A 17,315-nucleotide genomic window follows, 5' to 3' on the forward strand; every position below is an offset into this window, starting at 1 on the left:
ATTGCATGCAAAGTCGACAACGGTCGGAAAGTGAGCAGCATCACAGAGAATGGCCCTGTGTACATATCGCCTGATTAAAAGATTAGTTGTCCATGAATGTGTTGACAGAGGTGGGCAGGCCTGTTCTATTTGCTTCTAGCTTCCGGTATAAAATATTTCAGAACAAATTGGAGTGACCAAAGAAAATATGTTCTTTGTGCATGGTTATGTAGGCAAGATGATGTGTGTACTGGATCAGAAAGTAGGCATTCTTTTTAACTAACTTTTGAAGCGATAAATTTAGTGCAAAGGCAGTCAAGGTATTCTTCAGCTATAGCAAAAGGGAGAAATATATGGAAGTGATCATCAAGAAAAGTGAAAAGGGTATCTAGCACAAATCAGTTATTTTATACTCGCATGTCGCACTGAAAAAATTCAAGCGTAATTGAAGTGAACGGTCTCGCATATTATGGTGGTTTGTAAAACAGTCGGACTTCAATATATGCGATCACGTTTGGATTGTTTAGCTCAGGCTGGGTATGTCGCGAAATTGTGGCAACAGGCTACAAGCGGTAATGAGAAAATCATGACTGGGGTGCCGCACCAAAGAGGTACATTCCAACTACAAACAAACAAGGGTTCTGGAAAGGGGTAATTTAAGACGAAGATGCCCTTGACAAATTTCGCCATAAATGTTTAAGTATACAGTTAGCATTAGTGACAATGTTATCAACATGCATCTCACAGGAGAGGTTATTAGTTATGTGGACTGAAAAACATTTATATGGTTCAACTTGTTACAGAAGACGGCTTTCATTACAGTAGTGACAATCATTAGTTTGCCTAGCATTTCTCGATACCCACATTTGTTAATTTACATTCTTTAGTGCACAGTTTCATTTGCTGTATGCTGTACCGGCTTATTTCTGTAGCAAGTTCATTTAGAAGCTGCTTTTTTCAGCACTAGAAGAAACCGTACTGCAAGTTACACAGTCATCAGCAAACAGTCTAATAGATGATGGGATGACGTGAGGCAAGTAATTTGTATATAGATATGAAATAGTCGAGGACCGACTACAGGCCATTGTGGGACACCAGATACAAATGTAATGAGCAAAGAATGACAGTTATTGGTTGATGCATAGTGTCTTGTGTTAGACAAAATGTTTTCTGTCGAGGCAGAAATATCTTAGTGTTTATGTATAAATTTGTAATTCCAAGCAAAGATGTGGTTGCACAATGAAATAAAATGCTTTATGGAGTTCTAGAAATGTGGAATCGGTGTAAAGTCCATTGTTAACAAGAGAAAAGAGATTGCGAGGTAAAGAAGTAGTTACTTAAGTTGTGCGTCAGATGAGAATGTGTTGCAGTAACCATGTTCATGAAGCCTGAAAAAAAGATTGCTTTCCAAAAATTTTGCCAATTGTGAGTAGATATTAAACATATTCAAACTGCTTTCAAGGGATAAACTGGTCAGAGATATGTGCGTGTAATTGTGTGGGACTGTGGATTTTGGTTTTAAACAATGGCACATACCACCTTGCCCAGCTTCCAATCTGCTGGTATGCAGCCAGAAGCAGATGATTGAGAAAGAAGTTCAGTTGGGAAAGCGCTGAATACATTTCCAATTTTACCATAATTAAGTGCTTCACGATGAAGGTTACCTTCACGTACCCACTAAGATTCATCATGCCAAGGGGATCAATTAATACAGGATCCATAGAGATTCATGGGATATTGATGTAGAAGCAGTCTGCACAATGGACTTGGAAAATACATCATTAAATGCATACAACATTATTAGCTGGGAAAGGTGTTCTTGTTGTCATAGTTCAGTACATGATATGGACATTGCTTTGTCAGCGCCAAGGACACTACAAAGTATTTTATGGTCAGTTACCACTAGGAGGATTGTTTGCTATATATGTCAAGAAAGACATGCTTTGCTTTCTTTGTTGCACTTCCAAACAGAAAGGCAGCATGCCACTAGGCTGACCCAACATTCAAGTTGTTGCCAGCCTTGACATCTAGAGAACAAATGCTTCTATTTACTAAAAAGTTGGTTTAACATTGTTTTAAAGCAAGTTAATCAGTGTGGGCAACAAATTGGGATGTACTATTTGTTAATGAGATTAGTCACTTCGTCTTTGAAAAGAGCCCAACTAGCCTACATAGAGCGTGAGAAAAAAGTTGGCATGTGGTTTTCACAGAAGCAACTTGAGTTTGCAATCGATGGAGGCAAATTGTGCCTTTCTGTAGTCCCTAATGATTAATTTCTGGTGAAGGGTTCAGCGAGAAGTGCTTCCTGTAAGAGTAAAATTTATGATGGTAGCTCATTTTTAGACGTGGAAGCAAGCTTAGCAGTATAACTAGATCCAGAGCAGGGGGTCAAAACAAGGTCAAGCACGGTGGCTTTTGACAGAGTGCATCAGTGTGGCTGTGTATTGATTTGCACTAGATTGAAGCCAGAACATGCATACAAGAAGGAAGTGCATTCACATGAAGAAAAGGCTTCAATGAGAAAACCTGGAATATACTGCATCTTTGTTACTAAACCCAACATTGCGCAGGATGCAGAGGTGTAGAATTGTGTAAAGGGCTGTGATCGTAAGTAGGTATACGGTTGTCCCCGATTTGTAGAAAGAAGGGAAAAATTTGAAAACAGGCCAACGTGGTAGGAGCTAAGAAAACAAGAAAATTCTGTCCAGTGCCCGTGAAACAGATATGAGGCTTAACGAAAATAATTTCAGAGGCTGCTGTTGAAGTTGGGGGTAAGGCACCGAGTCAAGGAACGGGCAAGTTCTCCCAAGCAACAGGAGCTCAGAAATGACAGTACGAATCTCAGACACCAGTAATCACACTAAGCTGACTGAAGTACTATCAAAACTAGTAAAATGGAAAAGAATTAGTTACATACAATTAAGTTTATAATATTTTACAAATTAAGAATGCACTAAAAGAAAATCAGAAGCATGGCTAATGTTTTTTTTTTTGTGCTTTCTGGAAACCTTTATATTGCTTAATTCTCAAAACCACAGTCGGCACAATCCTTTGGGTGCGCTTTTCAAAGGCTGGTTGTCTGGCTCTAGAATAGCTGTCTCTTCTAATGCCTACTAACGTATGTTGAGCCATGATTAAGGTTAATGGCCTTCAAGATTGGTGCACATGCCTGATGTAGGCCTCCGAAGCCACGCGAGGTAATGCCCAGTGGTTTTTCCAGCCGCATGTGGCACTCACGAGCAACACTACTGAAGAGGAGAAAAGGGAAAGGGTTTAGCAGCTGGTTTTCTGCTCGCGCGGCACCCACATCTAGTAAAGGAAGGAATGGATCTAGATGTTTAAGGTTAAACGTGAAAAAATAAGGCGTTTCAGGACTCAGAAGAATATAGTAAAAATATAGTGAGATAGTGAAAAAGCATTTGGTTCGCTAGAGAAAACTGCAGCCATCAAGGCAGTGGGTCAAGAAGTAGAAGCACACTTGAGTAAATTAGGTGAGAGAGAACCTCTTTGTTGGAAGACAGAGGTTTACGCCAGCATGCCTATGACCATTCAGCATATAAAGTAATATCTGCACATTCCACAGCCACCAGAAGTCTTCCCAAGAAATACAGAAAACATGGATTTAATAAGGGTGTAAGGGAATCCCTCTCTTTGTTACTCTCACTGCATGCTTGCAAGAGTATTCATAATGCTTAGGTTTGGAGGAATAGGTGTAAGGAGCAATCAGCCCTATAATTTTAAACCTACAGCTTACAAATGATATGTCTTGTTCACTAACACTGGAGATAATTAATCTACAACAAATTATTGAAATTTCAACCAGGAAAGTCTAAGGGCAGGTTTTAAAATCTATAGTCGCCAGGCTGAAATACTGTTCACTAGCCTGGCAAGCAAAAACAAGTTTAATTGTCATTAGCAATCATCTTTGTGACACTGTGCATGAGTATGTTTATATCTCTTGGCCGAATGGTTACAGGGGACCATGAAATTCGGATGGAAAAAAAATGGGTGGACTTTATATACAGAATTATTGATAAAGCTTTCTGTACTTAACAGTAATATCTATATCAGAAGTATGTTTAATTATCATTTACTAAGGTGGTACATATGGAGCTGAAAATACACTGAGCACAATAATGCATAGGAATACGGTTCTCGTGGTATGGTTTCGTGGCAGGGTAATATTTAACACTTATCTCAAGGCTCAAGTGTGCAGCTTTTGCCAAAGGACTGAAGCCTAATTGTGTCTGACATGACTGTGCATTGGGGCGCTTTAATATGGGAGTGCATGCACCTTTTACTCCAGTGTAGCCACATATAGACTGGGTGAGAAGAAGCATTGTTATAGCATTAAATTTGTGTTAATGGTCATTTAAATGTTTAAATTCCTTGGAATCCCTTGAACAGATGGCAGCAGCATATTTTAGTGATGCGCTGAAACAGCCATAGCATCTAGAGTAGCCACTTCTCACTTGCTCCCCATGACAGACACCGTCAAGTCATGATGAACACCAGCCTCTACTTTTACCTTTGAAAATGGGTAACCGCTGTGTCGTGCGAATGCTATAGCTTATCGGGGTGAAACGTTCAAAAGGATGAAGTCGTGTCTGACAGGTCGAATAATACGAAAAGCAGATAACTGACGGTCTGCTAGAATAACAGATTGATTACCAATGGAGAAAGGACAACAAAGTTAAGCACGACTGATTTGAGCTGAAGGGGACGGAGTGTAAGGCATTCCACTGCAGCTCAAAGGAGCTGGTGACTGCTGAACAGGTTCAAGAGGATTAGAGCTGCAAATACATAAAATTTTGGGCTTGTGTCAAAGCAGATTCAAGATCATTACCCAGAGGTTAATTTATTCGTCAAACCAATGAACGTTTTGTGAAGCAACCCTGAAGCACGTTATGCAAGTGCAAACAATTAAGTTCCAGACGGGGATGCAGCCTCGGACCGAACGCGCTGGAAGCAAGGCTACGTTGCTCAGTACTGCCCTCAAAGACCAACCCTGGGCCGTCCAGCGGGCCATGTAAGCAGCCAGAGCTCCCATGGTCCTAGAATCCCATGGCCAGAGAGAATCCAAATTGAAGCTCATTCCAGATACATGGCTCTCCTCGACAGAATAGTAGCGAGCGCAGTATTTTCACGAAAGAAAACGCAAGCAACACAGATGAGAATTATCGCTGTGGGACAGGCTTTCTTTAAAAGTGTAGGCACGTGTAAGTGTCTACGTATGTGTCTGTAGTTTCCGCCGGAGGACATCGCTTCCTATTGGAAAACCGACGCCTCTTGGTAAAACGAAAAGGCTTAGGCTTTGAAACCGAACCTGTACGCGCAGCAAAGAACCAATCAGCATCGTCGCTTTGCCATATCAATGCCTCATGCACGCGCACGGACGCACGCGCTACGGTCAGAGCCAGGGCTCACGCATTCCTTGCTGTAGTCGGCGTAGTGTTCGAACAGTGTTTCAGGGCTGTGTGCGCCGCCGATGAGCTGTCATTTCTTGGTAAGCTGATCTTTTATTTCACTCGACTCTTGTACTTAGAGTGGTGCAGCTCTCAGCGTTAAAAAATCATCTAGTAAGTTCTAGCTGCTATTACCGCAAAACTAGAAGCAGTGACAGTTTTGATTGTGTTCCTTCCGTGATCGATCGCCGTTGCCACGCTGAAGTAGGCTGTAGGTGATCGCCGTTGGATGGGATTTTCGTCGCACCGGAAGTGCGATTTCCGTCGTTTGCGACGAAAATCGCAATCGCAGCGCCGACCCTCCAATTTTCGGCTTCGACAAACCGGTTGGTCGCACAGTGGTAACAGTGGTGTCAAGGCGTAAAATGTCGGCGAAACGTTTTACTCGCTCTTGGACGTGGCATGAATGCTCCGAAGGGTTTTGGAAGGCATTCCAAGACGCCTAACTACTGGCGCTAAATCGTCACCGCGTTGGGGCCTGCGCGATAACAAATGCTTCCGAAAGCGAGGGTGACGTGGCGTCGCGGCAATGTCTTCTCTCACGCAACACCTGGTGCGCTGATGCAGCAGCAGATGTCCCCTGCCCGTTCTGCTCTGCCGAGGCGCACTCGTGATGTGGTGTCTTGGCCAATGGGAATTTAGGTACTGTTTGAACACAATGTCGCGTTAAAGGCCCCTTATTGCAAAAATTCCGGGGTCGGCATCGGATATTGTTTCGCAAAAAAATCATTCCGAAGCACAACCACGCGGGCCTTCCACGTGGCACAGAGGACTGTTACTGAACTGAGTGAATTCCTCAAAGTAAGATGCGTCAGAAAAATCGTAAAGTACGACCGAACCACAACTACAGATATGATAGCATTGGATTGTAATTTGAATATGCCAGAAAATATATTTATGTCGCATGGTAACTCAACCACAAACCCCTATTCCAGCGTTTCTACCATTCATATAGCGTGGTGTGGCCCGCTTGGTTCCTTGCAACAACATCCAGATGGCACTCACCTCGATGCACCCACAAGAAAGCTGTGGTTGCCGAGAGGTGTGACAAGCAGTTAAGAATCTTTGAATGCTATCGCATTGCACCCTTAAAGGCAAAGCTTAAGTGCCCTCTGCTTGCCCACATGACAGACGAAGGGGTTTTTCAGTATGTAGGTCATTTGCTGCTTTCGAATCGGAAAGAAAAAGAAAAGAAAAAAGAAAAACCGCATGTATGCATGCATTATATCGTAGGGCAACTCTAATTGGAACTTGAATTGCTTCTATGAAATTATCTTACCTAATCCCCATTGGATTCTTTTAGGATCATAGCAATTAAGTGCCTGGTTCAAATGTATTTGTTTGTGAAGTTATGTAGATATAGTTTCCCCGTGTGAAAGCTTCCAACTCCCTGCATTCGGCCTTTGGTACTCTTTCTTGAGACGTACCCCAATTTATAGCAGAAGGTTACGAGCGTCATCTCGTCTAATATCCCATCGGGTTCTTCCCTGCATGATCATTTCATGTCTCCTCTCCGCGACTCCCCTATGTGTGTAATGTGGCTGTGTGTTAAATGGATGTATTTTTCTGAGTAAAGTGTGCTTTAGAATGGAGCAAATAGGGTACATTATGCAGATAGAATTCTTGTAATTGTTTTATGCTGTACATTGACTTCCCGGTACAGACTACCGGGTACAAGCTTTTTTTATGTTCTAGAGAATTTTTACTAATCAACTGTGGTAGATAACATACATGGTTATATTGCGCTCAGTTTTACACAGACAATATTAAGTGAAGGACAGGACGTGGACAGACGTAGCGCAAGTTGCGCTACGTCCGTCCATGTTCCGTCCTTCACTTAATATCGTCTGTGTAAAACTGAGCGCAATATAACCATGAACGTTCACCAACTAGCCCCCTTCATTGCTTTACTAAGTGGATAACATAATTTCTAGTCCTTGAGCAGGACTGCTCAGAGAAATTACTTGCATGAGTAATCAAAATGTATAATCAGTGAAGAAAAGTTCACTAATTAGGTTTTTATCTCATTACTTCAAGACACCCGTATTTCAATTTACGAATTGTAGCTAGAGAGCTTGAAAAGCGTATCCACCTGAAATGAAACATATGGGCGTCCCATTTATTTTTGTGCTTCAGTGCATGAATGGCATTTTCTTTGAAAGGTTATACAACAGTGCATTTTTTACTGCAAGTGTGATGGCACATAAACCAGTGCCATCCTCGGAATTATGATCTAGCGGATATGCCTTGCAAGCTGGCTACGATTCGGCAATTGCAATAAACTGTAATGTAATATTAGTTGAAAGCTTAAATTAAGGATGGTGTTTAATTGATCACTTATGCATATCAACGTTTCGTGCAAGTAATGTACACCTCGAGTAATCCAGCTCAGCTTGAGTAATCGAACTGGAATTATGCAATTGCCACAGGTGTCGTTGCCACAGCGAAAAGTACCATATGCATAACTTTTTTCTGCCTTCTTCATTTCAAGCAGGCAACAAGTCATACTTTTCTGGCATCTTCATTTCTTATTACTTTATTAGTTTTTCTACCGTCTCAGTAGTGATTTCCCGCCTTTTTTACAATATTCCACCTCTCTTAACTTGCCTTTCTCTCTATTTCTTAGCGCTGCAGGGGTTTTTTTTTTTCGGTCACGAGACACTTGAGGTGTCCATAGAAAAGTGAGGAAGTTGGAATGTCTGCGGCATTTTTATTTCGCCTTTGGTCCTCCTCTGTCAATACAATAAATCGAGACTACTACGGTCTGCATTTTGCTTTCAATTGTTTTCAAACTTGCAACGACAAAAAGAAATGAATAAAAAAGCTGTTTGAAGCACTATAATTTGCCTGTCTAAATTTTATTGCAATGCTATCTTATTGCTTTATTCGATAATTGCTGGCCACGTAGCAACTCTATGGTGCTAGATTTCCTTCAACATGCTACAAATCATTATTTACCATGTACTTTTTTGATGCAACCAGTTCATACATTGCCGCAAGGATTAAAGCCCTCCTTTATGTAGTGCGTCCAGGCCTTTAACGTGAAAATAAACGAAATGAAATGAAAACATGCGTCAAATGCAGCAGAAAAAAAACTAGAGTGTAGGAACAATGAGACATCAAGAAGATCAATCAGTCAGTCCATCAAGTTTATTTGACACGAGATTGTCATCATCCATCCTGTCTAACTATCCATCCTAGCTGTCACGAAATCTAGCTTGACTTCCTGGCATACGTAGGTTCCTTTACATGGTCACGAAAATCAGGGAGGAAGGGGGTCACAAACTGCCGACCCATTTTTCAGTTAGCCTCGTAAGTACAATTGTTGCGAGTCACACAGTGACCGTGTTCCCAAAAGCTGGATGAGCAGCGCATGTGTCATTCTTTCTGCTTTACTCTGCACTTCTCCACATTTGACACTGGGAGCTTGGTCCAGCTTCCGCTGTTGCTCATCTCAAAACATACCGCGACCTTAACTCCTCTATTAGCTCCTCTTTTAGCCCCTCTGTTATCACATGAAGCTTTTGATGAGATTATCAATTGCTGCTTTGATCTCCACACCCACCTGTGAACCAGTGAGATCACCTGACCATACCCCCTCAATTTCGTATGGGAAGGAACCCTTGTAACCACACTCTACGCCGAGAAGCAGTGTTTCGTTTGGCTTGCAGTTTAGATTAATTGCATTAAACCTTTGTATACATTATGATTCCTTGTGAATCCGAGAAATTTGGGCCTCATATACTGCGATTGTGAACACTAACTACTAATAAAGCAAATAATAAATAAATAAGTAAATCTAAACAAATGCGAGACAAGATCTTGCAGTGCCCCTTTAAGGCTCACCAACCACTCAATAAATTCTTCTGACTGTGATAACTATAGCTGCAGGATATGAAACATTTAAAGAATGTTCTACCTATTGGATAATCTGGATGCATAACCTTTATTATTGGCATTGGTTGCATGATTGTAAAAAATTCTTGCTGCTGCAGTGCACACCTGAAAGCTCCTGCCAGCTGAGGAAGAAACGGAGAAGGCAAGAGATGGAAGAGCAAGGCGACGAGAACAAGGTAAAAGCGGGAGCCAAATTTTCCGCGAGACAAGTGGACAAGTCCACTTGTCGAAACGTTGGCTCCCGCTTTTACATTGTTCTCGTTTTGCTTCTGCCAGGTGCTATGTCCTCGCAAGATGATGACCCTGCAGGGCACTATCTTGGAGCACCGCAAAGTCGTGAGTGTGGACAAAGGTGTGCCTCTCCCATGGCTCCAAGGCATCCTTTCACAACTTCCAGCATCAGTCCGGAGCCTGTTCGGTGCAATAACTGAAACCATACGGTTGGTCGCAAGACTTTTTGCTGCGCGATAGTTGTAGGCTCGGACAACAGAGTTTACATGTCCACACAACCTCGGGCATCTACCAAGAACAGTGCAGCAAAGAGCCACAATCCGGCTGACATGAAACACCTTAAGACGACTGATGCACCCATTGAGCTCTGCGATGTCACGGGCACCGTCTCGAAATTGTTAATGCTTTATGGATTTGTTGATTTGGTACACCCACTTCGAGCTAGTGTCTTTTTTTTTTTTTTGACGAGAGGTTCTTCGAAAACATTGGCACCATGACCTATCAAAATTGGGGCTCAAGCTAGCCGATGCAGTCATATTAGATTCCGTAAAAAGTCAGCTAGGCCACAGTGCCAAGTATCAGGTCACTCATATGGAACTGGTAAGAAAAATGGCTCATACGAGCAACCCCGCACCGAAGCAGGCAGCGTACCAACAAGGTAGCAACGGCATCGAAAATCGACTTCCTGGATACAATCCAAGCCACACATATCTAATATTTGGTGAAGACATTAAAGAGTGTGCCTACTTGTCTATTGATAACGTTGACATCTCCCTGCTTCAGCCGAAAAAGAGCCTGAATGACCTGTTTAGCGTTTGGGACAAGGTGACAAGGTTCACTTTGATGCCCAGTGAAATCCAAAGCCGACCAGTTACGCCAAGTGGTGGGCCACCGTCAACAAATTGCAAAGTGTCGAACTTTCCCATGCCAACGACAGCAGAGACAAGGCTTTTGTATTCAACAACAACATCGCCAAGCTTCTGCTTGACCCAAAGGTCTGGGTCTGGTATCCGCTGTTGAACCCAACGTCATGGTCCTTGTGCCAGACACAGTGGCATATTGCAACGGAAGGAAGATCAGGTCATTCAGTGAGTTGTTGAAGGACAGTGCTGTACTAGAAGATTTAGATTTGGTTGTAGACGACGTCGAAGTGGAACACGACATGTGGGTAGCGACACTAATGTAGACTGCTGAACGACCCGAGCACCCACCAGTCGAGCAGAGCGAAAGTGCGTTTCACAACGCCCTCGCTCTCCCCATGAGCGAAATGATAACTGGCACTCATGACCTAGAAGCGGGGGACCTCGACATCCTCAACATGCCTACCATGTTCTGCTCCGCAGCTGACATTGACCATTCGGTCATGGTTTACCTGCAGAGCAAGAGAATACTCAAGGCCGTGAACGACAACAGCACACTGTGCGAAATGCAGGAGCCTGAGGGATGCAGGAACGTGCAGTTCATATTCTGCAGAAACCATGTGCCCCACATAGGTCATTTAAAGAATATCCTCCGAGAAAACTACATCATTCGTATTGACTACATGGTCAGTACGGTTGGCGGCGGGAGGAGGTGTGCTACCGCCTCATGTGGCAGGAAGGGCTTTAAACGTGCACCAAACAAGGCTCGCAGAGATTTGCCTGCTGCTGAAGGCCAGTACGATGCAGGAAGACATCCCTGCAGCGCCGAGCAAACTTGGTGAACTAGCGTAAGTTGTGGAACGGTTTAATGGTTTATTCAAACTGCATTTCTGTCTCCATTTTGAGTAATCCAAAGTGAATCTAGTCAAGTTTCACAAACCACGACTGAATGCCAAGCGCAACAGAGCATATGTCACACATAGCAGGCGAACACTATGAAGGCTGCAGTGACTTTACTGCTCTAATTGGGAGTAAGAAATAGTTCCTAACATACGAAAGAGAATGTACAGTATCTCTTAATTCAATGTAACATCAGGCCTCATACTTTTATGTTGCAATATATGATGTCACTATGTGACATGGGAGGCATCAAAAACCGGAACCTCTTTAGCACCGGACATACGAAGTGGCACGTTTCTGCGACCAGTGGCCACAGCCCACAGCTTGTACTTACGCTTGCAACCAAGCATAGTATGAGACATGTTTGAAGCACAAGGGTGCACTGATAACCTTATGGCCACATCTTGCAGTTCTGATGTGAAGTAGGTTATTCCATAGAAAGCGTCACAAATGAGAATGTTACTCGAAAAAAACACTGAGTGAAATTCTTATAGCTGCACTACTTGCATGGCAGCCACAGTGTTGCCTGCTAAGTGTGAATGCAGCATAGCGAACAAACACATTTCGTTTCTGTCATTAGCATTTGACATGAAAATGCCTAGACTTTCCTCCACAGGTTGTACCTTTGTCCTTCACACCATGTATATTCAGGTGACGTGTCTGGATGAACTCTAGTCATCAGACATCTTTAGCTGTGTTGTATGAGGCCTGTGGGGTAGCTCCTCTGGTGGAGGGTGCTGTAATACAACCCTAACGTTTTGTTGTCTTTTCTCCTGTATTTAAACATCTTTCACCGAAATCTGTGTGGTTAATCTCGAGGTCAGCTGTGAATCTGAGAGACAGAATTTATTTGAGTGAAACAATTAGGAAGAGAGAAATATCTCCATACCAGTTTGAAAATGAGAGTCCTTATGTTGCGATGACAATTCAGCTTTTTTCTCGGAAGGCAAATCGACCTCGAGATATCATGACTCAGATTTTTGAAACATGGATAGTCCTGGAGGCAGTAGCAGTCTGCCTCCAGGACCCAGTTGCTCCAAATGGCCGTTGGCAAATTCGCTTGGAAAAGGACAGGCTGACAAGGAAGATGGTGAACATGGCGTAAATTTTCACATGTGACATATTGTAGCAGTGCATAAAAAGAATGTATGCTCTCTGGGGCTTTTATTGAGAGCGTTATTGAGAGCTTTTATTGAGAGCTTATTATAAGCGTTTTATTGAGGTACCAAGCTTCTTCTCGCACATGCTCACCATAATGACACGCCATCATGCCACCATCTAACAAAACACACCTGCATCAATATAAAATGCTTGTTCCAATGAAGAAATGTCCCTTGATATTCAGTACACTGTCCTGTTACTTCGTGTCTCCCCTTCACCTTCGTATATTACACTTTAATAACTGTGAATCAATACAAATCATTCCATTCACTATCCTCTGGTACTTATCTTGTCCGCAAGCAAGAATCCTCATCCATCCTACATGCATTTCGTCTTGTCAAACACTGTGCTCACTATCCTTTCAAGCATACTATCACTTGTTAGTAGGCATTGACATTCGTGACCTGAAAGTAGAAGGCACACAACATTAAAAAAAAAAAAAGCCAAGCAAGGTAGATTGCGTTTATTTGTTTCGGACAAGACAAGCCCCAAGGAGTGCTAACCTCTAGTGTTGAGTGACTGGTCCACATTCTTTTCATAATCAGAATCCTTGGTAAATTCGTTATGAAGATACAAGGTTCTGTATAGTATAGTGACATACAGACAGTGTAGGATTGATTGTGAATAATACGAATGACGCGATTTTCGATATCCTCGTGAGATCCCTTGTAGTTTGAAATGCACATTGTCTCTTATACTCCTCAAAATTCTTGGAAGAGATTATGTAGAATATTCTTCCAGGATATAATGTCTGGTGCTTGTGGAACTATGTGGAAGTGGTTTAAGCTCATTTCTGCTGCCCGCTTTCGTAAAGATTGGTACTAACTTGATCTAGACCATTGCGTAGGCACAGATGACAAAAAGCAGCCTTGCAGAATGTTTTGAATACCTCGAGTTGACAAGCGAAGAAGCCATGATGTTAAGTGTTCATCATTCCTTAAGAGAGCAAAGCTGCTTTATGCGACAAGAACATGAATTGACAGTTACTTTCTCCGTCTTCATGGAGATTCTGCCATCAGCGTCCTAACTGGAGTATGGGTTTTTCACATTGGTAACATAGCAGTCGGTAATAAGAACTGAACTTGTAAAGCAGTTAAACAGCTCAGTTGCCTTTTGGTCTGAGGAGGATATGGTGTCCACGCAAAGAAGCGTACCTCTTAGCCTGTACTCATGCAGTTGCTAATATTTTTTTATGTTGTATTTCAGTAACTGGCTCATCATTACCCACGGGTCCTGCCACCTGCAATGTAAGTGATATAGGACAGGTAATTGGTGTAACCTGGGAGTGGGCAAGAAACAGTTTAGGGAGTCAACCCCCCTCCTCCGAATATTTCTGACGAACCCCTCTCCTTTCCCACGGAGCAGAAAGATTCAGGAGGTGGGCTCCAAAAGAAGGACATGGATGAAAGGGAAAGCTTGAATGTGAAAGCCAGAGGAGGGGCTAGTGGCGGTCTGGAGGGGTTTGTCATGTCACCGTACCTAGAACTTAAGTTTATCTAGTTTCCTCCCAACCGCTACCGTGTCTCGAGTAGCAACGTTTCCTTGCCTTCTCACGTCACCTTTTGCGTATCCTCTCCCCCTCCCTTCCTCTTTGTATGAGAACTGCGAGCGAAGAGCAGCAAGGCTGATGTTCACTCGTTTTGCCATTGCATCAGATCTACCCATTCTCTGCCTTCTTTCCCCCTCCTCTCTACCATTCTCTCTAGCTTCCCTCTGAATGTGGGTGTAGTAGAAAGGTAAGCGCTGCCATTTCTGCAGTGGTTTTACGGGCAGGCACGGATAATTGTAGCTGTGAAGAGGCTAATGTGGCGATTGACGCCCAGGGAGCTCCAGATGGCATTGTGCATGTTCGACCGGTGCAAAGGTCCAAACGAGTTTCTAGCATCTTCTTACCTCTCTGCCATGCTCCTTCCATGTACGCATGCTCTGAACCACGCACCATGAGGGGAAACATTAAAAAAAGAAAGCTTCACTTTAAAAGAACTCTGATTTGTGCACGGCAAAATATATCAAGGCCGTGAAGGCTGAGCCAGGGAAGCTAGAAACTGCCACAATAAACTAATGGGATGGCAAGTAGGAGGATGGCCTTGAAGTTAATACAGAAACGGAAATATAGCAAGGTTAATGGAGCCGCGTCACATCCCGCTATGCCAGTGGTTCGGCAGAACAGTGAACCTTGGTAGCACAGCATGCCAGCATAGCAGAGGCGAGGCGGACTGGTGGGACCGCATAAAGGAGCGTTACAGAGGAAAGGTGAACATACATGTTCGGCTTGAAAGAATATTTTCAGATCCAATCCAATGTTTGAACCTAAATGTCGCAAAGCTTGTTTGAGTTGGCGAAGTAGCTGTAGTGAAGGACACGCACACAGCCTCAATGCCTGTCAAATGCCTCTTTATGTTAAAGTGTGTGTTGGTGAGAATTTTATGCACAGAGGAATATGATAGATATGTAAATACATTTAAGGCTTCTGTGCCCCATGCGTCTCAGTGGCGCATGTGCATTCTGGGGGATAGGCAAAGAATGGGCAACATACCCCATGGCATATATTTAGTGACCCAAGTTGTCTACCTGGCAAGAAAGCATCTGCAGCAAGGAAGAAAGCGGCAAAGAAAGCTGTCATTTAAAACTGATTGTTTTTCTTAATGGTTAATATCGTTTTACAGTTCCTGCTCCATGTACGCCAAAATCCAAACACATGTTTTGCAGGCTACCATGAGCGGGAAATCCACTGCTGCTGGGCCCACCCTGGAGCCTACAGTCTATCTCTTCTCGGGCAGGAAGGGCACAGTGATGCAAGTCTTTGTCTCTTCCGCCATGGTGGAAGCCAGAGAGGGGCAGACTATCCGGGAAGTGACGGTCACTGTGGACTGCTTCTACAGGGACGGCAGGACGGTCCTGAGCAAACTCAGCCAAGTTCTCCAGAAGAGGGACATCGTCAACATCGACTACAGTCGAAGCTCGATACATGAAACAGCTGGATGATCGCGAAATAGTTTATTATAGGCAGAATTCGATATATAAATACATGTCAAAAATGCATAAAGAACTTGTACAAATCAATTAATGAACTAATTTACATGAATAGAGGTAGGGGATTTTCAGCTGGAAATAGCATTTCAGTCGGAACCTTTCGATGGACAGCTAGAAATCAAATTTTCCAGATGGAAATTGACTTTGCTCCTGCCCAAAACAATATTTTTAAATTGTGTTTCTGGGTGGTAATAGAACTTTCTCTACTGGGGCTCCCAATAACTGGCTGGAAATAATTTTCCAGCTGGAAACAGAACCTACTGCAGCTATGTGACCAGACATTCCAAGGTGAAAATGCCAGGTATGGCTGGCATATTTAATATAACCGTTTCATCTGTCTTTACGAATGAACCTAACCATAGTGAAACAGAGCAGTTTTCTGTTGGTTTACCTGAAATGCCACCTATAATTAAGCATTAGTTTCTCAGGTATCCTGTCCTTAATTGAAAAAATGAAGTTGTCATCTTCTACTGGTAGGGACAAAATAAATTCCAAGCTCTTAAAAAACACTAGGCACATATCCGCCGAATTTTTACTATTGCTGTTTTCCCAGTAACTCTCCTCAGGAATTCTCACGACTGGAAGTGTGGGAAGGTCATTCCAGTTCACAAAGCAGGCAGCAGAGACTGTCCGCTAAATTACCGCCCCGTATCTCTAACCAGTGTGTGCTGCAAACTCGTGGAGCATATCATGCATATCATATACTCTCAGATCATGCAGTTCCTTGATCTTAACAGCTTTTTTAATCCCTCTCAACATGGATTTCGAGAAGGCGCCTCATGCGAATCCCAACCAGCCCTTTTTCTTCACGACTTGCATGCTAACCCCAACACTAACCTACAAACAGATGCTATTTTTCTTGACTTCGCCAAGGCTTTTGACAAAATACTACACAAGCGTCTACTAATGAAGCTCTCCGAACTAAACCTGCCACCCGACATTCTAAACTAGATTGCCGAATTTCTGACTAACCACTCTGTTTGTTTCCCTTAACAATGTCAAGTCTTAACTCACTCCTTGTAATGTCCGGTGTGCTGCAGAGATCTGTCCTCGGCCCGCTTTTATTTCTAATATATATCAACGACTTGCCTAACAATTCATTATGTAAGATCCGCATGTTCACTGACGACTGCAACATAACTAACACATCTCACCAGATAGCCCTACAGAATGATCTTAATAATGTGTTCGAATGGTGTAACCGCTGGCTAATGACGCTTAATCCTAACAAATGTAAATTAGTTTCCTTCCACCGTCCCAAAAACCCGCTTCGATTTACTTTTGAAATTGCTAACATACCAGTTGAAACGAGTGAATCCTATACATACCTTGGTGTAACACTAACCCCTGATCTTTCCTGGCACACCCATGTCACGAATATCATTTCATCGGCTAACCGATCATTAGGATTTCTAAAACGTCATCTGCGTCACTCACCCTACCACGTAAGACTTTTGGCTTACCAATCGCTAATTCAGCCCAAACTTGAGTACGCATCACCAATCTGGAGCCCTCACCAAATTTATTTGATCAATGCTATCGAAGCAGTGCAAAATCGTGCTGCTCGCTTCATTAATTCTTCTTATTCATACGATATCAGCGTGTCATCCCTTAAATATGAATCTGGTCTGCCCACTCTTTGGTCTCTCCGCAGGATCGCCACACTATCACTTTACCACAAGTTTTATCACAGTTCTTTCAGCCATCAACCTCACATCGCTCCTGCCACGCGCACTTCCCCCCACACGAGCCATCCGCTTCAAGTCACCCGATCCCGTTCTGGCACCAC

At 43.1% G+C, this 17,315-nt stretch overlaps 1 protein-coding gene across 1 annotated transcript; it reads left to right on the forward strand.

Annotated features, from left to right (window-relative positions):
* The first annotated feature begins 10,450 nt into the window (after positions 1-10,450).
* Positions 10,451-16,452, forward strand: LOC142584341 (uncharacterized). The gene is made up of 3 exons (XM_075694498.1): positions 10,451-11,280; positions 13,700-13,740; positions 15,203-16,452. Exons 1-3 carry the CDS (start codon positions 11,234-11,236, stop codon positions 15,463-15,465), a joined length of 351 nt encoding a protein of 116 aa, XP_075550613.1. The 5' UTR covers positions 10,451-11,233; the 3' UTR covers positions 15,466-16,452.
* The last annotated feature ends 863 nt before the right edge of the window (positions 16,453-17,315 follow it).

Source organism: Dermacentor variabilis, chromosome 1 (assembly GCF_050947875.1).
Source record: "Dermacentor variabilis isolate Ectoservices chromosome 1, ASM5094787v1, whole genome shotgun sequence".
In the NCBI taxonomy this organism is placed as follows: domain Eukaryota; kingdom Metazoa; phylum Arthropoda; class Arachnida; order Ixodida; family Ixodidae; genus Dermacentor; species Dermacentor variabilis.

What these genes read in the sequence shown, in the direction of transcription:
- LOC142584341 (XM_075694498.1), top strand. Translation starts at nt 11,234, where the DNA reads ATGCAGGAAGACATCCCTGCAGCGCCGAGCAAACTTGGTGAACTAGC. An exon ending in AGCAAACTTGGTGAACTAGC is followed by an intron (nt 11,281 to 13,699) that starts GTAAGTTGTGGA and finishes GTTGTATTTCAG; the next exon opens with TAACTGGCTCATCATTACCC. An exon ending in CGGGTCCTGCCACCTGCAAT is followed by an intron (nt 13,741 to 15,202) that starts GTAAGTGATATA and finishes CATGTTTTGCAG; the next exon opens with GCTACCATGAGCGGGAAATC.